Source organism: Callospermophilus lateralis, chromosome 3 (genome assembly GCF_048772815.1).
Source record: "Callospermophilus lateralis isolate mCalLat2 chromosome 3, mCalLat2.hap1, whole genome shotgun sequence".
NCBI lineage: Eukaryota > Metazoa > Chordata > Mammalia > Rodentia > Sciuridae > Callospermophilus > Callospermophilus lateralis.
The window spans coordinates 187,111,837-187,138,275 of record NC_135307.1 but is presented as its reverse complement, the minus strand read 5'-3'; the positions used below and the strand labels follow the sequence as shown (position 1 = coordinate 187,138,275).

Sequence of the window (26,439 nt, the reverse complement as noted above, 5' to 3'; positions counted from 1 at the left end):
TCCCCCAAAACTCCACCAGAGCTCAGGTCCCAAGCTGCTTTGTTGCACTGTCTCTTATGTTACTTTCTTACTTTTATTGTTTAGGAAGCTATGTTTGTGATAGTATTGGAGCCTGCATGGCAGGGGCAGGTCTGTGCCCCTTCCAATGAGGGCACAGACCTCAAGGAGTTGAGTGATGGCCTGGACTCTGCAGCCAGACTGCTTGCCTGCTCCAGTGCCAGCTTCCAAGCCCAGTGATCCTGGGAAGGTTTTATTGCCTGCCTGTGCTCCAGTTTCCTGCTCTGCGAAAGCATTAGATGTTATTCTGAGTGCTGCTTCTATGATAACACATTCCATCCTCACAGTAGCCCTGGTGGTATTTATTCTGATGTATCAGGTCACTCTTCATAGTGTATGACTGTGCTAAGGATTGACACTGAAATGGAGTGAAGGCAGTGCCTTAGGCCTGGCTCTGTCACGGTAGCCCTGCACCATACACCCATGTTTCAAGTACATTGAAGACTTAAGTTTCTTTTTTTTTTTTAAATGTGGCTTGCATCCAGTCACTAGGGAGTTTTTATAAAATGCAGAGCACATGATTATGGTGAAGCCAGGCAGTCAGAATGTCTCAGTTGGTACCTTTGAAAATGCTGTTTGCCTGGAAGACTGAAGCAAAATGGTGGTGTGCTACAGGAGACTCCTGTCGTCTTTCTGGTACTGCTGATGTTTTCTGGGCGTTTTCAGGGGAAGAAATGTTCATTTAAATCAAGATCTTCCTGTTCTGTGGTTCGCTTAAATTTGGCCTGTGGTGCTTGCCTTCAGAACCTCTCTTCCTCTCCTTAGCTTCCTGCCTCTCCAGGGCTGTGATTTTATTTGTATGTGTGGGAAGGTTGAGTTTACTGAGGTGCTTGCAGTTTGCCTTTGAAATATGTTCACTTCTTTAGTTTCCTCCTGCTTTTCCTTTTTTAGTTGTTTTATGCTGTGTTCTTTAGTGGCTGTATACTTTAATCCTGTGTGATACCATGAACACTTTTAGAGAAAGTTTTCAACTGGTGTGTATAAAATTCTCAGTGACAGCAGCAACAAATAAAACAGGGACCCTTCGAGGGAGGAGAGCTGGATCTGTGGCTAGAGGTAGTTCAGACCGTCGGTGCCTTAGGCCTGGCTCTGTCACGGTAGCCCTGCACCACACGTGTATATAGTATCTGAAGTTAAATTAATTAAAAATATAAAAGTTAAAAATCAAGATTCACTGCCTCTGTCTTTCTCACCACATTTTCATTGTCCAGCATCCCCTACACTCAGGTGTTGGGCACTCAGATGTTTCCACTCCACATGGACTTATTTGACCTTGAGAAATTAATGATTGGGTATTTTTCTAGGGTTCTCCAGAATAAGGTTATATTGTTCTCAGCCAATAAGGACAACTTTAGATAAACATGTTTTCATTTTCAGTGGGAGCTTGTCCGTTATTGTCTCTATACAAGAGTTCCAGGCCCTCAGAACAAGATGTGTTGCTGTTAGCTCCAGTTTGAACCTGGATTTCAGCATTTGGAGAACCCAGGTTTTCAGCAACCATCTCCTGAAGCTGTCTGCCTCCAGATGTTTCTCCATATGTCACCACTGGTAGCTTGAGTTATTTTTTCTCTGTGATTTCTTTCTCAAAGCTATAAAAGTGGCCTGTAATCAATAGTAAAGTCTTGTCAATAGCATGTTTCTGAATTCATTTTAGGACTGGTCTTGTCCCATTCTTTCTCTTTTGGATCATCCTCTTGTTTCAAGTCAGGAAACAGAGTGATCCCCAAAAGACCATCCACGCTGCTTAATGGGTCAGTTTCATGTTGAAACGAGTTTCCTGTTGGAAACTCCAATGTGGTTCCAAGGGGACTTCCGCCTGCCTTAGGGTCTGAAGTCGGTGCCGCCTCTCTAAGCATGTAACCACAAGTGGGTCTGAGGAGGGCTCGAATTTGTTGGCAAACAGAGAAGGTGACTTAATGATCCATGGCAGGTCTCCTAGTCCGTACACACAGGTGTCTTGGATGTAGTGGCCTACAAGAAGAAAGACGAAAACTGAGCTGCCGTTGTTTCCCCCCAGTTCACATTCACACAGAAAAGAGGCTGCACTGCTTCTGATGGCATCTGACAGCCTCTGCGCCTTCATAAGAGTTTAGACCGATAGCATTTCCGTGATTGCTTTAGCCGAGGCTTTTGTGTTGAGTTCTGAATTTAAGGTGAAAAAGGAGCATTTTCGTTTGTGATTTCTAAAATGTTTGATACTTGCTTGGCTGTCCTTAGGTGAATACTGTGGAATCTTAGCTAGTGTGGCACAGGGAGTCGAAGTAGCACTCATTTGCCTGGTAAAATCTAAATTCTGATAGGTGGTTTTTGTTTTTTTGTAGTGTTGGTGGTTGTTATGTGGGGTTATTTTTGTTGTTGTTGTTGTTTTTGTGTGTGTGTGTGTGTGTGTACCTGAAGATTGGACCCACAGTGAGCTATACTATACACCCTGCCCCTTTTATTTCATTTTGAGTCAAAGTATCAAAATAACAGTTGCCCAGGCTGGCCTCAAACTTGGGATTCTCCTGCCTCAGCCTCCCAAGTTGCTGGGATTACAGGTGTGTACCACCTTGCCCTACTCTGTTAGGTTCTGATTCCACAACCTTCTCAGTCTTTTCCTAGGTCGTGAGTAGTTTATCAAGAAGGTGTCAGTTTTAATGATCATTGCTCTGTCTTTCATTGGCTTTGCAGAGTGTCATGTGTAATTAAAAGGGAAATTGCATTTGGAAGAAGTGCTGATGGGATCCCTTTGAGACAAACCCTGTGGCATTTCTAGTGCCTCACACTGTGTGTGGTACCTTCTGCTCTCTTGATCCTCTCGACACCACACTGATGTGGTTTCCATTTGCACCCTCAGTTTGCAGGTGAGAAGTGAGGTTTCAGCTCTGGAGCAGAGGCCTGTCCGTTTGGTGACCCTGCCCTCTCACTGCTGAGCTCCTTCTTTTGCCCTTCCTATATAGGCCCAGGAAATAGTGTTTTAAAAGGGAGAGGGGTACTGCAAACTGAAAAGTCTAATGTTGTTTATAAGACTGAAATAAAATCAGAAGGAACTCTGCTCCTGATGAGCAGAGTCTATGTAAAGGGCCTAGAACTGGCACTTGGTGGGCATGGCACTGGTGGCAGCTACTATCATGATGAAACGTTTTTTAAGTGATGGACTTTTGTGTGTGTGTGTGTGTGTGTGTGTGTGTGTGTCTGTGTGTGTGTGTGGGGGGGGTACTGGAAACAGGACCCAGTGGTGCTTTATTCCTGAGCTACATCCCCAGCCTTTAAAATATATATATATATATATATATATATATATATATATATATATATATATATATATATATTAGTGACAGGATTTCATAAGTTTCCTGGACTGGTGTTGAACTTGCAATCCTCCTGAGTTGCTAGGATTTCAGGTGTGTGCCACCATGCCTGGATAACTGATAAACACTCTTGGTATAAAGTGATGGAATCTCAATAATATCTAAGTAGTTAAAAAGTCTAAGTTCAAAGATAAGCAATGTGAAAAACAGGACATAAATGAGCAATGAATCAGCTACCCCTTGATCATAACTTCATAACTGTTGTTTAGATGCATATGGGTTTGAACTAGAAGGAAATAGAAAAAATGGAACATTTTCAAGGTCCTGTTAATGCTGTGTAGGCAATTAAAAATAAAGGAGCTCTTGGCTGCTGGTTATTGTGGGATATTGGCATTCTGTGGCAGGGTTGAATGTGAGCTGGCCAGTGTTGTTGCCATGGGCAGATGCACCTTGTTTGAGACCCAACTCTGCCTTTCCTGTGTGTTTGGGTGTAGCTTTAGGACTAGGTGAGCCTGGGGTCAGATACTAGCGTCTACCTGAGAGTGCTTGCTTGTGAGGATGAGTGCAGGCTCCGGAAAGTGCACCACCATTTCTATCCCTAGTGCTTGGCCTGAGTCGGTGCTGATCTGAATGCTGCCCACATGTGGCTGTGTGACTGCTGTTCAGCCAACTAACTGAACTTGGTTTATTTTGCTTGTCTAATCAAACCCAGGGGCCATACCCAAACAGTTTGTACCCTGAAGCCAGTGATGGTAAGAACTTTCTGAACTGTTTGCAGTTAGGGGCAGTGCGTTGTTGAAACATTCAGGTTGCCACCGTGTAAATCTTTAGCCATTACTGTATTCCTGAGCCATTACTGTATTATTGGTAGCCACAACCCTTCTTCCACCACTTGCACACCATTTTCAGGGAGCATCTAAGCCCCTTGCTTTCCTGAGCACTTAGGTACTGGTCCTAGCCACGCCTGTGATAATGGCAGGGAGAGCCTGTTTCCTAATGAAAGGCAGTCTGTTTGTCAACCTGCTGTGTTGCGCTGTTGCCTTCTTGCCCTATGAAGAGCTCCCCAGTTGAATCATGTCTACCCATTGAAAGATACTTCATGGAATGTTTACCCCAGGAGTGGGGCGTAGCTCACTGGTGCTGCACTTGCCCAGTGTGCACAAATTCATCCCCACCCCCACCAACAAGGCAAAAGGGAAAAATCCCAGCTCTTCTGCTGCTATCTCTCAGGAAGTGGAGGTGCACAAGGCCACAAGAATTACTTGTCTTTGAACTATTCTGACATCAAAGTTTACGTTTCCATTTACCTCTAGCCCATGTATTTGGGGTCAGTCTTTTTTTTTTTTTTTAATATTTATTTTTTAGTTTTCGGTGGACACAACATCTTTATTTTTTTTATTTTTTATTTTTTTATGTGGTGCTGAGGATCGAACCCAGCGCCCCGCGCATGCCAGGTGAGCACTTTTACCACTTGAGCCACATCCCCAGCCCTGGGGTAGCTAGAAAACTAACTGAACTTGGTTTATTTTGCTTGTCTAGTCAAAACCCAGGGGCCATACCCAAATGCACTATTAGAACAGGTCGTCCCATCTCTGCAGTGGTTCCCCACCTGTGGCTAGGAAACTACTCGTGGACAAACTGCAGGGCCCAAGTGTCTTTGCAGAGGGGTTGCTCTGCCACAGCCATCTTCATATAGCTTTGCTTGGGTCTTCTGCATTCTCTATTCACTACTGTTTGCAGCTCCACCTGAAGGCTGGACACCCCCTACCATTTTCCTTTCAGAGCTCTCACAGCATTGGCATCTCTGCTGAACTTCTTGACATTGAACTGTGAGCTGCCCATCATGCATCTTGTTCTCCCCTACACTACTGCACCTCCCAAGCTGCCATCTTAGGGGTGGGGGAATGGGGACAGTGGGCCAGAAGAGGTCCACAGGAGTCACATTCCAGTGTCTCTCTCTAGGCATCCCTAGCCTGGTGTGCCAAGATCCCCTCTGCACCCAATCAGTTCCTTCTAGACTTTTCATGGAATAAAGGCACATGTTCCCCATCCAAAACCCGACTTTGGGGTGTCCATCTATCCCCTCCCATGACTAAAACCTCTGGGACACCAAAGAGATGAGGAATAGATTGGAGGGGGGGATAAACTTTGAATTACTTAAAAATGTAATAATCTCTTTTCCGTATTTCTTTTAGAAAGCACGCAGGTAAGACAAGTGTGAGGCCCGATGCTCCAGAGAGGGCATAGCAGACTATCTGTAAAAGGCCAGAGAGGACATGTTTTGGGCTTTGTGGGTCCCTACTCAGTCCTGCCCTTCACTATCATAAACATGGTACTGCTGGGCGAGGTGGTGCACACCTATAATCCCAGTGACTTGGGAGGCTGAGGCAGGAGGATTGTAAGTTGGAGTCCAGACTATACAATTTAGTGAGACATTGTCTCAAAAAAAAAAAAAAAAATGTCTGGGATGTAGCTCAGCGGTAGAGCTTCCCTGGGTTCAATCCCAGTACCAAACAAAAACAAACACACAGTAAAACAAGCACATGAGTGTGGCTTTGTTCCAGTAAAACTTTGTTTATATAAAGAAGTAGCAGGCAGTTGCACATGGCAGCAGTTGGCTCGCCCCACTGTCATCAGGCACCTGCGTTATTCGGTCTTATATTCTACTGCACAGCGAACACAGGGCTCGTTTTTAGTCAGTGTTGGGTTTGAATTCTAAAAGCAGATTTAAAAAAAATTCAGATAGCTTGTGACTTTTATCTAAAAACTTATTCAGTTATAGCCCTGCTTATTCACCTCGTGAAAGTTTATCCCCATGTATGTTTAAGAATTGTACCTTTTCTGTGTGGAGCTTATGTTAAATTAAAAACTATGTACACATTGACACCCATGCTGTTGGGTGGCCACTGACTCCAGGTCAAGCCTGGTTGCAGTGGCCCCCACCACTGTTGAGGCAGCAGCTGTATGATTTTTGTATGATGTTCCATAGCCTTGCTTTGCTGGCTTTTACCTCTACATCCGTCGTGGACACTTCCTTCCTCTGCTCTCCTCTTTATGGCTCGAATGTTCCCTTCCCAGCCAGCATCTGGCGTAGCACCTGGAGCATCTAAGGAGACACAACCAGCACACACAGTGTGGACCCAGCTTCCTAAACTTTTAGTACAAGTTCTTCTGCAAGGTCATTGCTGTTCCCTCTAGATCAGGCAGTCAGTGAGAAGGACAGGAGGCAGTCCAATGTTGGCTGAGGCGCCTCATTGGTTATGTCCTACCAGGGGCTAGCACTCGTGAGCAGGTGGTGTACCACTCTGGTGGTGATGTCAGGGCCGACCAAGGGCCCGGCTCTGCATCTGTGTGCCTGGTGTTCTTTCATCCCTTTGCCTCCCCTGTAACTCATTCATGTATGTTGGGTGCTCTTCGTGGTCATGGGGGTTCTTGGATTGTGATTGTTCTGGAACAGCCTCTCCAGTGATTTGAAATTGGGACTTGAAACAGGTATGGGATTTTAAAAGGGGCCTCGGCAGTCTCTGCCAGGTCCTTTGCCCAGTGTTCTGGACTGATGAGTGTGGCTTTTTAAGCCTAAAGCCATGCTCCTGAGGAGCCAGTTGGCCATTTACAAAGAGGAAATACTTAAGTCAACTTAGAAGAGGATGTTAGATTTCCCTCTGCCTTGGAGAACCTATCCAAGAGGAAATACTGAAGTCCACTTAGAAGAGGGTGTTAGATTTCCCTCTGCCTTGGAGAACCTATCCAAAGTATTAGATTTGCAACAACAACAAAAAATAACCAGCTTTAATATTTTCCTTTTTGTGGTTCTGGGGATTGAACCCAGAGCCTTGTGCATGCGAGGCAAGCAGTCTACCAACTGAGCTTTGTCCCCAGCCCCTAATATTTTCCATTCTTAATGGCCGTTTGCACACCATTTGACCCTAATGCATCTCCAGTAGTGTTTATCAAGTGAGGGAAGAATGAAGAACTTTCCAAAAAGTTATGCTCAGCATTTTCAAAAGGCTCTGGCTGAGGTGAAGGCAAAATGCCAGGCTCCTTTCTACAGAGGGAATAAATGCAGCCATGTTTGCTTGGGAACCTGGTGGCCTTTGCTAATGTCAGACCCCTAAAACCAAAGATCTGGATTCCTCAAGCAGGCATTTACAAAGCCACAGGAAGACAGCTGAATAGAAAGCATCTTCAATTAAGAATGAGACTCCTGAGGTTGCTTCTGACCTGAGCAGGCATTTGTATGGTCGGATGTCACTTACCTTTTAGTTGATTTAAGGTCACCCAGTAGTGCTGCTCTGGGTTGTGGATGTGTTTGGACCACTGAAGCATGTCTTTTGCACGGATGTCAGTCAGTATGAACTCCACAAACTTTCTTGTGAGTATGTAGTACGCACTTCCAAAATAAATTGTTAGGTTATGAGGTGGCTTGTGTTTGAATTTTTTATTTGGAGATACGTAGACATTTCCTTCAGGACTGGGCTCAGGATGACTTTGACTGGCCTCGGATTTAATGTTTAGTGGATGGATTACTCCAGGAGTAATATTTTTGTCATTCCATTTGCTTCTGATGTGGTGTATGATTTCTTTGTTGGTTTTGATTGGAAAATCTTGTCCACAAAGATTAATGACATAGTTCCATTGAAATTTGGAGTGGACTAGATCTTTCATACAATTAATGTCTGCCTGTAGTCTTGTAAGGCCAGCATGAACCACCTTCTGTCTGTTTGAAATAAAGATGTTTTCAAAACAGTCAACCAGGCTTTGCACCACAGTCTTATACTTCTTTGAGGCCTTTTTATCGACATGAATACAATAAACATTTTGAGGTGCATAAATAGCTCTGAGAAGCTGCACAAACATGGCCAGCTCCTTGTGAATGGTTATAATATATGCCAAAGAGAAATTACCCTCTTCTGCAGACAGGGGCCTGGTTATGAAGTGCAGTCCTTGGGAAATCCTGGAGCAGTTTCCTGGTGTACGTAAATAAGCAAATATTCCAGTTGTTTGAGGATTTTTACAGAATTTTGCGATTTGGGGAGCTGCCTCTTTCCCTTGAAATAAAGCTGAACATAGTTCATCTGGATAGAAGCCACATTCCACTACTTCTGGAGAGGTGGGCGCCTCCTCTGCTTCCTCAGGATCTGGACTTCTTAAGTAAAGGAAAACGAAGATGCAAATTGCTACACACAGGAGGAGCCCAGGCTTTGTGGCTCGAAGTTGGCTCATGTTTTGAGTTCTGAGCGCATTCTGATTACTGCAGTCGGAAAGTTTTTCCTTTAAATTTCCTAAAAGAACAACAGGTAGAATTTAGAGTGTTGCAGCTTTTTTTCCAACTTTATCAAAGCATGCTAAAACTACATGTATTTAAAGTTCATAATTTTACCAGTGTTTTGTTTGTGACAAGGTCTCACCATGTTGCCCAGACTGGGCTCAAAGTCCTGGTCTCAGGTAACCCCCTTGCTTAGCTGGGCTGCAGCTGCACACCACCAGCTGACTAGAACAGGGCCAGTTTTTATGTATTTGAATGTCTGAGAAACCACCACCACAGTGAAGATAACAAGCGTTCCCCCCACCCCTGAGTTTTAACCCTTCCCTCCTGCCATCCCCACCTATGAGCAGTCACTGGGAGGCTTTCTGTTATTCTGGATTCATTTGCATATTCTAGAATTTTATGTAATTTTATAGCATGTACTTTCTCTGCCTGGTGTTTTTCACTTGTGATAATGCTGCTGAGAATCGTCCTTGTCATTGTGTTTATTTATCCCTGTTTTTTCTTATTTCTGTATTCAGTCGTATGACAGGGCACAGTTGGTGCATTCCTCTGCTGATGGACATTTAAGTGGTTGCCAGTTTGTGTTTCAGGGATGCTATAAGCATGGCGTACAAGCCTGTGTGGGCAGGTATTTTCGTTTTCTTGGCTAAACATCAGATGGTGCTATAGCTGGTCCACTCATCACTACGTTCACCCCCCATGACACCCCCAGGCTGTTTTCCAGAGTGGCTGAAGCAGCAGTGTATGCGAGTCCACTTGCTTTGCATCCTCTCAGGGCTGGGTGAGATCAGTTTTAACTGTTGCTGTTCTAATAAGCATGGAGTGGTGGGTCCTTGGGGTTTGACTCTGCATCTCCCTGCTGACTGAAGATGTTGAGATATTTTCAAGTGTTTTCCCCATTTATTTATGCCATTATTCTGTATTATGTTGAAACTACATCTTTTCAGTTAAAGCAAAAGACAAAGTAAGACAAATTTTGTGATTTTAAACCTAAATCTTTTGAATTAGTTTATGAATTGTTTTAAAGGAATACTTTACTGATTAAATACAAAATGTCTTTATCTAATGCACTTCATTAGATAAATGGTTACCTCTCCTCCTCATTCTGACAGTGCAGCTTTTTACAGCTGCCTGCTTAAATTACATTGATGATAATGTAGTTGCCTATCTTGAGCTATATGTAGGTATATGAATAGGTGTAGCCATAGGAAAAAGTAATCAAAAGTCTTTTAATTAGTTAAATATTAGTGCTACCATTCTTAGGAATTTAGGGTAGGAAATTTGTCAGCTAAAATGTCATTTGAGTCATGTCTCTCTGTTCCCATAAAAAGCCACGTCTTTTTCTGTGTCCTGTTCTTCAGAAGCCTCTGTACTTTGGGTGGGAGTTCTGTCCCAGAGTTGACATAATGCCTTGCCTGTCCTCTCATCATTACACATGCTGTTCAGATTGACCAGATAGCATTTTGAGTTATCCTTGAGTTCTTGACTGTGAGGCATTGAAATCCATAAATATATGTTGATTGTGGATTTTTAAAATGTTTTATATTTATTTTCATTGTACGGCTTCTTTCTACGCAGCATGCTTGAAAAGTAAAAAGCTGCCCCTGCCCAAATGTACCAGCCAGGTCATGATGTTCAGTGGTGGTGCAGTAAATGTTGATTGCCCCAAATGTCAAACCTTAAAGATGTTTTATAAATTACATAGTACTTTATAAACGTAAAACTTGGCATTTTCATGCATGGTCTCTTAAATAAACAAAGCTGTGTAATAAAATTAGAAGTGGAATAGAAAGAAAACACCTTCTTAAAATGAAAGCAAAGCTTTTTACAGTGTTTAGAAACTTTGATTACAGGTAAGCCATATAGTGTAGTTTTTTGTAACATCTCTTTCTGTGTTGTAGCTGTAGTTTGCGGGGCAGGGAGGTGAAGTTTTGTCTCTTGCCTTGGGTTTTGCTCCTGTGGTAGAAGTAAGCCCCTCTGTGCAGACACATTGTCCCCACGTAGCCCTCCCTCATGTAACCCTGACCGGCCACAGGTGGCAGAGCCCAGGGAATTGGGTATTTTCAGTAGTTTATGTAATTAAATGAAGACCAGCCCCAGGGGTAGCCCGTTGTCCTTCAGGGTGGAACCTGGCTGAGTGGTTTTCCTCCCTTCATAGACACAGGCAGGAAGGGGGAGCTGGTGGCGTGGAGACTGGTTACCTCTCCTCCTCATTCTGACAGTGCAGCTTTTTACAGCTGCCTGCTTAACTCTGGCTCTGGTTCACTTTGAAATTCAGAATAGTTACCTCCTGGAATGCCACCTGCAGTTTATCTTTCTGTTATTACTTCAGTGAAGGCTTTGTGAGGCAGTCAGGTCAGGTGTTGTTATGGGGTCTTTGTAGATTGCATTGCTGATGAAAATAAATAGTTACTGCTCTCTCTTGAACATGACATCCAGGGAATAATGCGAAAATTCCAGGGTTACTCTTTGGGGCTGGCAATTTTCCCTTTTACGGTAATGGTGACTCTGTTCTGCTTTGCAAGCATTTTCTAGCTGTTCTCAGGTGGTGTTTTCTCTATTGTAAAGTCAACTTTTTTATCCATAATGAAATGTGTTCATTACACCTATGACTTTCTGTCATTAAATTAATTTCTAAGAAAAGTAGGTAGTGTCTTCCAAGTGTAAGGAATATGAAATCCTAAAGAAGTATAATCTTACTGATTTTTTGAGCCATTTTTTTTCTCCACAAAATTTTAAATATCTATTTCCTTAAAGGCTTTAGAAAGAATGGACACACATTATCCATATGTATATGGAATTGACATTCCGGTTCTTTGTCCAGCCTGGGCATTTTTACCACTCCATGTCCTGTTCCTGGGCTTTATTAAATCCCACATGGCTTCTAAATTCTTGGGCATGTGAGATCACTTTGAGGCTTTTGCCACATACTGCCTTTCCTTAGGTTGTCTTTCTTAGTCCATGTGTGCTTTAGTGATCTTTGGTACCCCATAGCTGCAGCCTTTGAACAGGAGCATTGTTACAGTATTGTAACATATGTAGAATAATTAGCTTCCAGATAGCAAATAACATGAAGCTTACACAGTGGACTGAAGCCATGCCACAGTCAGGAAACACTGCTGAATGCAGCCATGAGACAGGGATCAAAGCCATGGCTACAGTGGCTTAAAGGTGGAGCAAAGGTAGAGCGTGACTTTCCCCCTTTATCCAGTGCTTAATTCTGATCAGTTACAGGAATAATTTCATTATAGTTCTCAGTGGAATTGTCCTGCATCTTGTTTTTTTGTCTAAGCACAATATACTTCCCAGGAATCGTTTCAGAACATTTTACCTACCATCCATGTTCATTCTGTGCTCTCCCTCCCCACTCCCAGTAAGCCTCAGTAGTGGGTTTGGTGCCATGAGTCACCCCAGGGCCGTTTTTTTAGAGCAGGCATTCTAAATTTGTTGAGATGAGATTTAATTTGTTGGGAAGGCCTGTTGTGGGGGTTTGTACTGGCTCTTCATAAGCACTCACTTTTATGCTGAATTTTTTAGACTTTGTTTTTCTTTAGTCTTTTCTTTTAAAGGTAATTCCAGCAAGTAAATATGTGTAATAGATGGGCATCTTTCAAGATGAACTTAAAGTATCTTGTCATATATTCTAAAATATTATTGGTTTAAGACATTAATATAAGTTTAATCCGCAGAAACAATTTATCTAATACTCAAAGTTTTTCAGAATTTATTTAAAGAAAAAAACCCACAATGCTCATTATCATATTTACCTTATTGAGAACCTGATATTTGGCTTGGAGACTGGGAATATGGGCTTTGACGGCAGCCTCCTAAGCGTGCTAGGTGGGCACAGGAGTGGTGCCATGCTGAGCCTGCCTGGCCCCAGCAGTTGCTCAGCGCTCGCCAGCCCGGCCATCTCATCAGCTCTCATTCCCTGGAGGTCTGTGTCCCTGACCACCAGAGCCTGGGTCTCTCTCCATTCACTGTGCCTGTCTGAAGTAGCCAGGGCCACAGCAGTGAAAATCTTGTGTCTGTTACTTTTGTCATTTTTAGGCTCAGAATAATGTACAGAGCACCCTGGACAGGAACACTTTTCCTTGAGCCATTTGGGTTTACTGTGTTAGTTGGGCTTGTTTTGAAATCAAAAACTGTTCAGCTATCCAGGAAAATGGAAGTCTTAATCACAGCAAGCTTGCTCCTTTGACATGTGTAAACTTTTGTAAGTCATTTTGATGTAAAGAAGAAAACTTCATTTTAGGATATCCACTCAAAATGACCACAACCAATAAAACATTCTGTTTTCATTACTGGCACAAAATGAGAACTGAAGATTTGGACATGGCCTGGAGGTTGGCTTAGTTATTACCTCCCTGTAAGGAATTAACAGGTGGTGGCATTTTAAATTTAAAAATCTAGTTGATCTCATACTGTGAAAATATTCCACTTTTATTTTCTTTGGCTTAAACAAAAAGTAAGACTGTTTTTCAAAAGATGCCCACAAATCTGCATTTGAAATGTTAGTCAAAGTCTAGTCTTTTATTTAAAGCCATAAAGGGAATGAAGAAAAACACACTTTTACTTCAGAGGTAAATTACGCTTAACCTGTGTGCATTCCTGAACCTGCGAAGTTAAAGACACTCACCAGAAAATGCTACTGCCTTCTGCGAAGTGGGGATCCTAGCAGGGCTGCTCTTCTCTTCCCTGTGGCTTCCTGGGCAGTGGCTCCCGCTCTGGAGTTGCCTGGCAGGCCGTGCTGCCTTTGCATCCCCAGAGAGTTGTATTCTCATTGATTCTGTCATGTAGATGGAAAAATAGTTGTTGTTCTTGCTTCTCCATTTCTTCAAGACTGGGTCACCTGCTGAAAAAAAACAAAACCAGGCAAGAGAAAACCCTGCTCTGATGAAGAGCAGCAGGGCAAGCTTGCATTCCTGTTAGGTAAGATCCTGGCATTCATGGGTCAGATGTGTTAAATGCTTTTAAAAATAGGAGGCAAAAATTTAGTTATCTGACCCCTTTTCATTAGAGTGATAAATAAAGTCATTTAAAAATCTCACATCTTCCTGAATACTATCCAGCTGAAGCATGGGGCTCCAGTGTTGCTCACAGGCACCATCTCCGGGAGCAAGGTGATCCTTGAGCACCCTGTCCTCTCTAGCTCCCTCAGCAATGTGGGCGGGTCCTGCCTGCTCCCCTTGGTTGGCTCTGCTCTCCCCTCCACCTTTGGGCTCCTGTCCTCTTAACGTCCTTCTCTCCTCAGGTTCTAAAGGGTTTTTCATGAACTCTTTAGGTTCACTGTAGACAGATCTACTAAGAATGTGACGCAAGGGACATCAGTCACATCATCAGGGAACCGGGGTAGCTTTGTGCCAGAGCACTCACCTGACATGCACCTGGCCTTGAGTTCCGTCCTAGTATTGAGGACAAAGAAAAAAGAAGGGAAAAAAAGTCACATACTGTGGAGATCTGTCATCTCCTCATTTGTGTCTGGACACCGGCCTGGGCAGTTGAGTCACATGAGTCCACATTGTCCCCACCTGCTGGTGGAGTGACTGGTGCATATGCTGCTTTTCTGTAGAGTGGATCTGAGGGTGCCGTGGAAAGACCTTAACTGAGCAGATAGGACCCGATCTCCGTTACTAAAGGTGTTGCGGCATTCATGCAGCCTTTCCGTAGTGAGCCAGTATGCTTCATGCTTCTTTGGAAACGTTCATCTTCCATGAGTTGAGGTTCTCGTTTTTTTACCTAACAAGATTCACAAAGTGAAACCAAGTGTAGTAGTGCACACCTGTGATCCCAGCAGCTTGGGAGGCTCAGGCAGGAGGATCTCAAATTCAAGACCAGCCTTGGCAACTTCTTAGCAAGACCCTGTCTCAAGTAAAAAATAAAAGGGGCTAGGATGTAGCTCAGTGATAGAACACCCCTGAATTCTATCCCCAGTACAAACAATAAAAATAAAAAAGATTCACCAAGTAAAGCTCATATTATGTATGGAAAGGCTACCCTGCCAGCTTGTGAAGTCTTGCTATGGCTGTCCCCAGTACCCTGAATGTGTGCTTGAAGTTTCTTCTATGGATGCTGCTGAACTGGACCAGTAGTTATGTACATACTGGCCATTCCTGGAGGGAGGGGACTGGGCTGGATTCTACCTGATTCTCACTGCTCTACCAGAAAGGAGGAGGTCATTCTAAGCCAAAGAGAAATGGCAGGAACAACTGAGGACACGATGGAGAGAGTTGCCTGGGTGGTTCTCAGGAAAGCACTGACCCAAGAAGAACCCGAGGAGATGGATGAGGAATAAAAAAGTCATATATAAATTTTTATACAGATTGATTAAAATGAAATTTGAAAAATGAAAGCCATGAGAGATAAAATGGACAGATGGCTTGTGTGTAATTAACAAAAAGCAATATGAATGCAGTAGGGGTTTTTTGTTTTTATTTTTTAAAGCCCAAAATGAGCTGTCTCTTTGGCCATTCAGATTAATATAAAATTTGGTTTTTGTTTTTCTCAAACCGTGTGGTGTGATTGATGTGCTCAGAGTAGGAAGTGTGAATTTTTTGTAAACTTATGGGGAACTGTTTGGCTTTAAAATTTTATACTTTTCATTCCTGGACTGAAATATTTCTTTAGACTATTCTCATTCTTTCGTTTAGCAAAAAGATAAAATGGCTCCCAAATGGAGCTTGCTGCATAATGGAGAAAAGACACTGTTTTCCAGAATGCAGAGGCTTGCAGGCATCATCCACTTACTGCATGCCATGAAGTCCTGTGTGGGAACAAACAAGGTTCTGAATCAGAGAATAACTGTCACAGGAGTGAAATCCTTAGGTCAGACATATGCAATCAGCTCCTTGTTACACATAATGTTCGTAAGGATAAAGATTGGGAAACTACTGTTCCATTTGCTTAAGTGATGTAGATACGTAGGTATATTAGCCTGATACTCCTAAGTCTACAACTCATTCCTCTTGGCACTTTCAAACTGGATTTTTAAAAGAACTTTAAAAAATTAATATCTGGAGCATATAAATGTAAAGTTACTAGTCTGCTTTTCCTTTGATGTGTTGTAAGCATTTTGTACATTGTCAGACTAACTATATACCCTTCCTCTCTTAGCATGTGTTAAGAGCCAGGAGATAGCTCAGGGGTAGAGTGCTTGCCTCACATGTTTAATCATTTCCCTCAATTCAGCGCATCTAAGTCACAGTAATAAAAGGAACCAAAGGTTTTAAATGAATTTACAATTTCAGCAATAGTTGAATAATATAGGTCAGAGGGAAAGGGTCAGTCCTTTTGGACCAACTGCACCATTGCAGCAGCCCCTACCCTTTAGTAGAATAATATAGGTCAAAGGGAAAGGGTCAGTCCTTTTGGACCAACTGCACCATTGCAGCAGCCCCTGCCCTCTTTCTAGACTGAAGGCAAAGGGTCACTCTAAAGAAGAGCCCCACCCTTGGCATGGTGGGTGAAAACCTGCTCCCTGCCCTTGTCTCACTTGCCTTTTGGGGATAAGCCACTGCACTTGAATTCCCAAGTTCAGGCATGAAATCAGGACAAGTGATAGGTCCTGGAGCAATTCCCAAGGGACTGTTCCTACTCAAGTCCAAGCAACCAAGGTCTCTGAGTATGAATTTTTGAGAGAACAAGCAAGATAGCTTAGTTTTTATATGAATGATTTCTGATTTTTTATTGTGAATGGCTTATTCAGCTTTGAAAATACAGTAACTCAGGGTCAAGTTGTGTGCAGAATAGGATCCACAGCATATAATCCATCATTTCCAGAGGAGGGAGTCTGTTGACCCTCAACACCATAGGAAAGAGGGGCAGCAAGACTCCACAAAGAAACTGCAGCAGTTATCCTGGAGGGGAGGCAGGGAGGCACTAGCTGGATGGCCACCTGCCTCCTCTCCCCTTTTGACTCTGCCCTCAGGAGGGTTGCTGACGTCAGAGCCGCAACTCCAGGCCCCACTAGGCCTTCTCTTCCACCTGATTCCATTCCTGTGATTCATTTTCAATCCTTCTCCAAGGAAAAGACATGCTCCTCCCCCAAGGAACTCTCTTATCTGAATCTCCCCTAGCCCGGGACTTCCCAGGGGTCCTCCTCCCTGGGCCTGGCCTCCTGGAGCACCTGAACACAAGCCACTTACCTTCAGAAGCGTCCCAATCAAACATCTAGTTGGGATCTCCTTAAATTACTCAAATAATTTCTCTGTGGCACCAGCCTTAGGGATTTGTGGGTCAAGGGAAAGTATCTTCAGTCATGAAAAACTTTTCATACAAACTCTAGAAAAGGAGCTGATGTTGGCATAAAATAATCACTTTTAAAGATAAGAACCACAATGAATAACTCAGCTAAGTTAAAGCAGAAGAGGGCGAGCAAACATTGATTGCTATCTTCTATGTGTTGAGAGGTGCTAACCAAATCTTTGACAACTTTAAGAGTGCCTCCACATCTCTTTTTGTGTGGAGATTGCTTTCTAGAAAGGAGGTCATGGATGGGCACAAGGAGGCTTGCTGGAGGCACTGTTCACTCGCCTACAGATAGCACAGAAGTACCTTTCCTCTTGATGATAAGGTGCCCGCCTGGATTTTTTTCAAAGATACTGGCCGACGGAGTAACTGGACGTTTTGGTTAGTAATAGACTTTACTTGGTATGTTTTTAATATCTATGATTATAATATTATCAAGTGGCTCTTTAGAGATACCAGGAAAAATTTTGTTGGCTTATCCACTCAGTGGATAAATCAGTGGAATAAATTTGGCCCAGAAATTAACTTTCACATTTATGGTTAATTGATTTTCTACTAAGGGGCCAAGACAACTCAAGGGAAGGAAGAGTAATCTTTTTAGTAAATGGTGCAAGAGTAACTGGATGCCCACGTGTGACTCCCCCTTATGTCAGGCATTAAGATGGAATCAAAGAGGATCACAGGTCTAAACATCTGAGCTAAATGATTGACCTCTTAGGGAAAACACAAGAGCAGATTTTCATGATCTTGGGTTGGGCAATGATTTATTAAGTACAAGACCAAAAGCATAGTGGTAAAAGTGAAAATTGGTAACCTTGGCTATTCCACATCTAAAACTTTTGTGCTTCAAAGAACATCAACCAGAAAGTGAAAGATCAGCCCACAGGAAGGGAAAGAGCATTTGTAAATGTTGTATCTGATTAGGGACCTGCTGTGGCCTGAACACTTGTACCCCCCCACACACCCAGTTCATATGCTGAAGTCTAATCTCCAGTGCAAGAGTACTAAGAGGTCAGATTTTTGGAAGTGATGAAGCCCTCCTACATGGGTTAAGACCCTTATAAAAGAGGCCTGACAGAGCTGCTTCCCCTGTAGCCATGTGAGGCTCCATTCATGAGGAATGGGCCCTCACCTATAGATGCTGGATCTGCTTTTGCCTGATCTTGGACTTTCCAGCCTCTAGAACTGTGAGCAAGAAATTTCTGTGTTTATGAATTACCCAGTGTATATGATTTTGTTACAGTAGTCCAAATGGACTAAGACAGAACTCATCCAGAATATATAGAGAACAGCTCAACATTAAAGAAACAAATGACACAATTAAGAAATTGGCAAAGAATTTAAATAAGACATTTCTCTGAAGAAGATATAACTGGCCAGTAAGCTTTTGAAAAGATGCTCAGCATCACTGGTTTTAGGTGAAATGCAGATTAAAAAACAATGAGCGAGGCCAGGTATGATGGTGCACACCTTTAATCGCAGCAGCTCAGAAGGCTGAGGCAGGAGGACCACAAGTTCAAAGCCAGCCTCAGTGATTTAGTGAGGCCCTATCCAGCTTGATGAGACCTTGTCCCAAAATAAAAAAAGGCTGGGGATGTGGCTCAGTGGTTAATCCCCAGTATCCCAAAACCAAACCAAACAAAAAATGCATTCACACCATTTAGGATGTTATAATTGACAGTAAGCAATGTTGGGAAGGATGTGGGGAAAAGGAATCCCTGTGCATTGCTCAGGAGCATGTAAATTGATCAACATCTTTGGCAGTTTGTCTTTGGAAGAGAGGCACTTCCTCCAGGATTGAGCAAGAAGTCCACATATGACCCAGTGATTCTACTCCCAGGGGTTTCCCAACAGAAGTGAAAATGTATGTTTACATGTAGACTTGCACGTGAATGTTCTCAGTAGTATTATTCATAAGAGCCAAAGTGGGAGCAACTCGGATGTCTGCTAGCTGTTACATTTAGTGGGTGGAATATAAAGAAATGTAGTTCTGATACTTGCTACGACATAGAAGACCCTGGAAAACATCGTACTTGATGAATGCAGCCGTTCACACACAGAACAAAGACTCATATACTGTGTGATCCATTCATATGAAATGTCCAGGAGAAACAAATGTCCAGGAGACAAAGTGGATTAGTGGCTGCCTATGATTGAAGTAGGGCGGAGACCATGAGTGCTGATGGATGTGTTAAAGTATTCTAAAATTAGATTATGTGATGGTTGCACAACTATAAATAACTCCAGATGCTATTGACCTGTGCACTTTATGTGAACTTTGTTAAATTATATTTTTATCTTTTTTAGAAAGGCATGTTTGATAGGAAATGTAAATGCTGGCCAAGCCTTCTTCTCCAGAGCTTACTCAGCATTCTGTGTCCTAGTCACAATACCTGGAATTAAGAAGTGAAAAATGATTTTTGCCCCCCTACCCTGTAAAAAAAAATCATGGAGATGGAAAAACATTAAAGACCCAGAATATTCTACAAGTTGGAAAGCTACAGAGTAAGATAGGGAAGAACAGTTCGTGTTTCCAGATAGGGTGGGTGGGAAGAGTGAGCTCACTTCTCTTTCACTCGGTATTTTTAGGAGATCCCACCCCGCTTCCATTGAGAGTTGAGACCATGTCTTATTTAGCATGGTGTCCAGCTCTCTTACAGGGCGAAAAAAGTAAAATAAAACTATAAACTTTTTTTACGGTACACTTCCCATTGCAGTAAAAGCAAATAGTTTTGTAATGTAATGAGTGACTGGAACCCTCACTGTACTAGTCATATCTCAAGCATCAGGGGATAGCGAGACTCAGCCTAGGGTGTACTGCTTCAGTTAATACTGAGAAAGCTGTGCTTTCAAAATGAGGCTTATTTTTTTAATTATATGTGTAAAGTATACAAAAAGATGTTTCGATGTATGTGTGAGATGATGACTACATGTCCGTAGTGAAATGATTACAGTGGTCAAGCAAGTGAACATTTCCAGCCTCTTACTTAATTATCTGTGTGGAGAGGATAAGAGTTGTGGCATCTGAGCAGCTTCCAGTGTACAACATGACATTGACAACTGGTCCTCAGGCTACACTAGCTCTCCAGACCTGCCATCCTATATCACTGCCCGTTTGTCCTTTTACCAGCATACCCCTACCCCCCACTACACCTGGTAGCCATTGTTCTACCATGTTCCTGTGTCCTCAGCTTTTAGGTCCCTCATGGCAGTGAGGTCATGCGGTGGTTCTCTGTTTGTCTGGCTTGTTTCTCTTGGCACACTGCCCTCCAGGGTTGCCCGTGCTGTCAGATGGTGGTCTCTTTGAGGGTTAAAAAGTGTTCTGTCTTGTTCAGATGCCAGTTTCTTATCGGCTCATCTGGTGACATGCTAGATCGTTTCCAGAGTGTGCTTGTGCAGATACGGACACAGAAAACAGTGTGAACATCCCAGCGGGACACTGCCACCAACCTCTAGTTTGTGTTTTCAGAGTTGAGAGTGGCAGGGTCACAAGAAAATGTGCTCAGTGGCTATGGCTTGGCTGTTCAGAGCCTTTCTGTGTAGTTGCCTTTTTTTAGAGGATGCTGTCCAGGAGGATTTTATAAAGGGTTCTTATGTAAACATGATTGTGTTCTGTAAATTTATCCTTTGAATGTTGTATCTGCTGCAAGTATTTTCTTTTAGCTTTTGGCTTATATTTTATTTCGTGTATTGTGACTTTGTCATTTAAGTTGTAATTTTATTAAAAAATGTTTCTTGTAGTTGTAGATGGATATAGTACCTTTATCTTATTTACTTTTCTTTATGTGGTGTTGAGGATCAAATCCAGGGCCTCAACAAATGCTAGGCAAGCGCTCTACCACTGAGCTACAACCCCAGCCCCAGATTGACATTTTTATATAATAAAAGTTGTTAACCTTTATAGCTTCTGCCTTTTTCTTGCTCTAGGTGACATTTCTTACCCTAGTGATGAACAAGTTTTCCTATAAATTCCTATTCTTTTAAAAATGTCTGTTGCATTTAGGTATTTAGACCCTAGCCCAGAGTTTCTCAGCTTCAGCATGAGTGGCATTTTGGACTAGGTGCCTCAGTGGTGAGGACTGTCCTTTGTATAGTAGGATGTTTACCAGTGTCCCAGCCCTTTACCCAAAAGATGCCAATAGCACCTGCACCCCACATGTGACCTCCAGAAATATCTCCAGACAGTACTGAGCATCCCTGAGGAGCAGAACTTCCTCCAGTTGGGGAGCACTGCCTTTGGGCCAAACCATTCCTCTTTATAGCTGAGAAACTGAGGCCGAGGGAGGTGGAAGAGTAACCTTATTTGGGCAGATCAGTCAGAAACCTCAATTCCAAATGTGGGTGGCAGAGCCTCCCCTTTTGCTCTCATGATTTCTTCTTTTTCCTGCCCCAGACCCGGTGTACAAGGTCCCAACCGGGTCGGGCTGCGGGTTCAGTGCGGGGCCACTGCAGTGAGAACAGCAGTGTAGACAGTATGGACAGACCAGGGCTTCAGATCTGATTAGTGCATGGAACAGACAGAGGCAGAGTACCGGGACCTTGCAGGTGCAGAGCAGGGGAGGCAGCAGTGCTCACAGAATGCTCACACATGACCTGGGAGGTGGCTCACTCACCAACAGAACTGAGGGTGGACACAACAGGGCACTGTCAGGTGGTCTAGATTCTGCTCACAGTTCTGTTCTGCCAGTGTATATCTGAGGTCCCCAGAGCATCCCTATACTTGGAATTTTCTAGAATGATTGACGGGAGTTAGCATATAGTGGTCACTCAGCTAAGACCTAGTACAGTAATGCAGTAAGGATACATGGTGGGATGTTAAGGGACGAGACAGGTGGTGGAGTCTGGAAGAGTTCATGTGAAGCTTCCTTGTGCTCTCTCCCTGCCTGAAAGGGTTTCACAGAGCCAACTGCCCCAGCAGTGCCATGCAGCAGCATTCGGGTGACATATCTCCTTGGGAAGCCTGTTAGAGAGCCCAGTAACCCAGGGGTTTTGCTGTGGCCTGATTACGTACCCTCTGCCTAGCATGTACCAAACTTCTAGACTCCCAGAAGGAAAGCAGATGTTCAGTGTAAACCACATTTTATAGAAAGGCTGGCACCATGTGCCGCCTTACCAGTTAAGAATTGGCAGTAGCCCTCCCAGAATCCAGATCCCAGAGGCCTTGTGGGTAGGCCTTTTTGGGACAGCCCTCTCAGGCTGCTAAGGGCACCTCTGCTTTGGGGCACCAGATCTCCTAGACCAGGGCTTTGACCCGAAATCTGGTGAAGCTGAGATGCAGACAGAGTCATGATAGGAGCCTTGCAAGGCTGGAAGCTGACGCTTGGGGCTGAGAGTGGCTTCCCTTCTGTGACCAACTCTGTCTTCTCTCTCTCCCTCCCCAGTGTGGGGCCGCCTTCCAGGAGGATGATGTCATTGTGCTCAATGGCACCAAGGAGGATGTGGAAATGCTGAAGAAAAGGATGGAGGAGAGAAGACTGCGAGCGAAGATGGAGAAGGTAGTGAAACAGGCTTGGCTTCTTTCCTCCCTTTCTGAGAGTCTCGGTGTAGAAGTTGGTCCTTCAGGGTCTGCCCTGCCTCCTTCTCCATGCCAGAGTCCGTTGCAAACTTCTGACTGCCTTTCCACAGCTGCTAGGGGTGTGTGGTGAGAGAGGGGATTCTTACAGCCCTGGAGGGCTTGGGCTCTAGAAGCCCAAGCTCTAGAAGTCACAGCCCAACCACAGTGCTTCTGTTTGTCCATGCTCAGCTTCAGTCATCAGTGAAGTAGGGGTGGTGACAAAACCTGCACCTGACATGGGGTTGTCAGGAGGATTAGAAGGGTCAGACGATCATGTCTATAAATGCTTACAAGAGAGTGTAGCCCTCATGAGCCCTTGGAGAAGGGCAGTGACTGCAGTTGCTATCACAGTCAATTGATTTAAAAATCTTATAACTTGAAAAACAAAGGAAGAATGAAACGTCATCGTCAACCCAGAAAATCTGAAGGTCCCCTGCCTCCCAGATTTGAATGGGAATAGGAGTTCCCTGCAGGCCAAGTTTCAACAGGCTTGGGGGACCCTGGGAGCCTGTTATGTCTCCCCCACCCAAGCCACTAGATGTAGTCCTCCAGGACCAAGGAGTAGCAAGGCGCTAAGTAGTCTTCCTGAAGCTTGAGCCATCTCCCACACCTTCCTGAGCCCTCCCTGGGGGAATTGTGGTGAGTGGGGCTTCTACTCTCCATAGAGAGCCCATGGACACAGCACTGGTGATGACAGTCCTGGTGGATGTGCAGTGGTGGGGCCTTGCTTCGTAGTCTCAGGTTCGGAACCACATTCCAGAAGCAGTAGGAGTATTTCTTTTCTTTCTTTTTTTTTTTTTTTATTGGTTGTTCAAAACATTACAAAGCTCTTGACATATCATATTTCATTCATTAAATTCAAGTGGGTTATGAACTCCCATTTTTACCCCAAATACAGATTGCAGAATCACATCGGTTACACATCCACATTTTTACATAATGCCCTATTAGTAACTGTTTTATTCTGCTACCTTTCCTATCCTCTACTATCCCCCCTTCCCTCCCCTCCCATCTTCTCCCTCTACCCCATCTACTGTAATTCATTTCTCTCCTTGTTTATTTTCCCATTCCCCTCATAACCTCTTATATGTAATTTTGTATAACAATGAGGGTCTCCCTCCATTTCCATGCAATTTCCCTTTTTTCTCCCTTTCCCGCCCACCTCATGTCTCTGTTTAATGTTAATCTTTTCTTCCTGCTCTTCCTCCCTGCTCTGTTCTTAGTTGCTCTCATTATATCAAAGAAGACAATTGGTATTTGTTTTTTAGGGATTGGCTAGCTTCACTAAGCATAATCTGTTCTAGTGCCATCCATTTCCCTGCAAATTCCATGATTTTGTCATTTTTTAGTGCTGCGTAATACTCCATGGTGTATAAATGCCACATTTTTTTTTTATCCATTCATCTATTGAAGGGCATCTGGGTTGGTTCCACAGTCTAGCTATTGTGAATTGTGCTGCTATGAACATCGATGTGGCAGTATCCCTGTAGTACGCTATTTTAAGGTCTTCAGGGAATAGTCCGAGAAGGGCAATAGCTAGGTTAAATGATGGTTCCATTGCCAGCTTTCCCAGGAATCTCCATACTGCTTTCCAAATTGGCCGCACCAATTTGCATCCCACCAGCAATGTACAAGAGTACCCTTTTCCCCACATCCTCGCCAGCACTTGTTGTTTGACTTCATAATGGCTGCCAATCTTACTGGAGTGAGATGGTATCTTAGGGTGGTTTTGATTTGCATTTCTCTGACTGCTAGAGATGGTGAGCATTTTTTCATGTACTTGTTGATTGATTGTATGTCCTCCTCTGAGAAGTGTCTGTTCAGGACCTTGGCCCATTTGTTGATTGGGTTATTTGTTATCTTATTGTTTAATTTTTTGAGTTCTTTGTATACTCTGGATATTAGGGTTCTATCTGAAGTGTGAGGAGTAAAAATTTGTTCCCATGATGTAGGCTTCCTATTTACCTCTCTTATTGTTTCTCTTGCTGAGAAAAAAACTTTTTAGTTTAAGTAAGTTCCATTTGTTGATTCTTGTTATTAACTCTTGTGCTATGGGTGTCCTATTAAGGAATTTGGAGCCCGACCCCACAATATGTAGATCGGAGCCAACTTTTTCTTCTATCAGACGCAGAGTCTCTGATTTGATATCAAGCTCCTTGATCCATTTTGAGTTAACTTTTGTGCATGGCGAGAGGAGGGGATTCAGTTTCATTTGGTTGCATATGGATTTCCAGTTTTCCCAACACCATTTGTTGAAGATGCTATCCTTCCTCCATTGCATGCTTTTAGCCCCTTTATCAAATATAAGATAGTTTTAACTTTGTGGATTAGTCTCTGTGTCCTCTATTCTGTACCATTGGTCCACCCGCCTGTTTTGGTACCAGTACCATGCTGTTTTTGTTACTATTTCTCTGTAATATAGTTTGAAATCTGGTATCGCTATACCGCCTGATTCACACTTCCTGCTTAGAATTGCTTTTGCTATTCTGGGTCTTTTATTTTTCCATATGAATTTCATGATTGCTTTATCTATTTCTACAAGAAATGCCGTTGGGGTTTTGATTGGCATTGCATTAAACCTATAGAGAACTTTTGGTAATATCGTCATTTTGATGATGTTAGTTCTGCCTATCCATGAACAGGGTATATTTTTCCATCTTCTAAGATCTTCTTCTACTTCTCTTTTTAGGGCTCTGTAGTTTTCATTGTATAAATCTTTCACCTCTTTTGTTAGGTTGATTCCCAAGTATTTTTTTTTTTTTTGAGGATATTGTGAATGGAGTGTTTTTCCTCATTTCCATTTCAGAAGTTTTGTCGCTGATATACAGAAATGCCTTTGATTTATGTGTGTTGATTTTATATCCTGCCACTTTGCTGAATTCATTTATTAGTTCTAGTAGTTTTTTTGTAGACCCTTTTGGGTCTTCTAGGTATAGAATCATGTCATCCGCAAATAGTGATAATTTAAGTTCTTCTTTTCCTATTTTTATGCCTTTAATTTCTTTCGTCTGTCTAATTGCTCTGGCCAGTGTTTCGAGAACTATATTGAATAACAGTGGTGATAGAGGGCATCCCTGTCTTGTTCCAGATTTTAGAGGGAATGCCTTCAGTTTTTTTCCATTCAGAATGATGCTAGCCTGAGGCTTAGCATAGATAGCTTTTACAATGTCAAGGTAAGTTCCTGTTATCCCTAGTTTTTCTAATGTTTTGAACATAAAGGGATGCTGTACTTTGTCGAATGCTTTTTCTGCGTCTATTGAGATGATCATATGTTTCTTATCTTTAAGTCTATTGATGTGGTGAATAACATTTATTGATTTCCGTATATTGAACCATCCTTGCATCCCAGGGATGAATCCTACTTGATCATGGTGCACAATTTTTTTTGATGTGCCTTTGTATCCGTTTCGCCAGAATTTTATTAAGGATTTTTGCATCTAGGTTCATCAGAAATATTGGTGTGTAGTTTTTTTTCTTTGAGGTGTTTTTTTCTGGTTTCGGAATCAGGGTGATGTTGGCCTCATAGAATGAATTTGGAAGAGCTCCCTCTTTTTCTATTTCCTGAAATTACTTGAAAATTATTGGTATTAATTCTTCTTTAAAGGTTTTGTAAAACTCCGCTGTATACCCATCCGGTCCTGGGCTTTTCTTGGTTGGTAGTCTTTTGATTGCTTCTTCTATTTCATCCATTGATATTGGTCTGTTCAAATTGTGTGTATCCTCCTGACTCAGTCTGGGCAAATCATATGACTTAAGAAATTTATCGATGTCTTCACTATCTTCTATTTTATTGGAATATAGGTTTTCAAAATAATTTCTAATTGTCTTCTCTATTTCTGTAGCATCCCATATGTTAGTAATTTGAGTACTCTATCTTCTTCTCTTCGTTAGCATGGCTAAGGGTCTGTCGATCTTATTTATTTTTTCGAAGAAACAACTTTTAGTTTTGTCATTTTCAATAGTTTCTTTTGTTTCAATTTCGTTGATTTCCGCTCTGATTTTGATTATTTCTTGCCTTCTGC

General features: G+C 42.9%; 2 protein-coding genes across 2 annotated transcripts in view; one reads left to right on the top strand and one right to left on the bottom strand.

The window, feature by feature from the left end:
- Rtf2 (replication termination factor 2) overlaps positions 1-26,439 on the top strand; it is a 46,914-nt gene that overhangs the window by 16,357 nt on the left and 4,118 nt on the right. The window contains exon 6 of the mRNA XM_076851923.1: positions 22,245-22,358. Coding sequence (XP_076708038.1) covers positions 22,245-22,358 — 114 coding nt within the window. The remainder of the gene's footprint in view (positions 1-22,244; positions 22,359-26,439) is intronic.
- On the bottom strand, positions 1,802-8,570 carry LOC143394487 (putative beta-1,3-galactosyl-O-glycosyl-glycoprotein beta-1,6-N-acetylglucosaminyltransferase 7). The gene is made up of 3 exons (XM_076849150.1): positions 7,604-8,570; positions 6,358-6,453; positions 1,802-2,028 (listed from the first exon to the last, which is right to left on the bottom strand). Exons 1-3 carry the CDS (start codon positions 8,568-8,570, stop codon positions 1,802-1,804), a joined length of 1,290 nt encoding a protein of 429 aa, XP_076705265.1.

Coding starts and splice junctions, on each gene's coding strand:
- LOC143394487 (XM_076849150.1), bottom strand. CDS start 8,570: ATGAGCCAACTTCGAGCCACAAAGCCTGGGCTCCTCCTGTGTGTAGCA. Junction 6,454..7,603: donor GACCTTAAATCAACTAAAAG/GTAAGTGACATC, acceptor GTGTCTCCTTAG/ATGCTCCAGGTGCTACGCCA. Junction 2,029..6,357: donor TGTCCACGACGGATGTAGAG/GTAAAAGCCAGC, acceptor TTCTTCTTGTAG/GCCACTACATCCAAGACACC.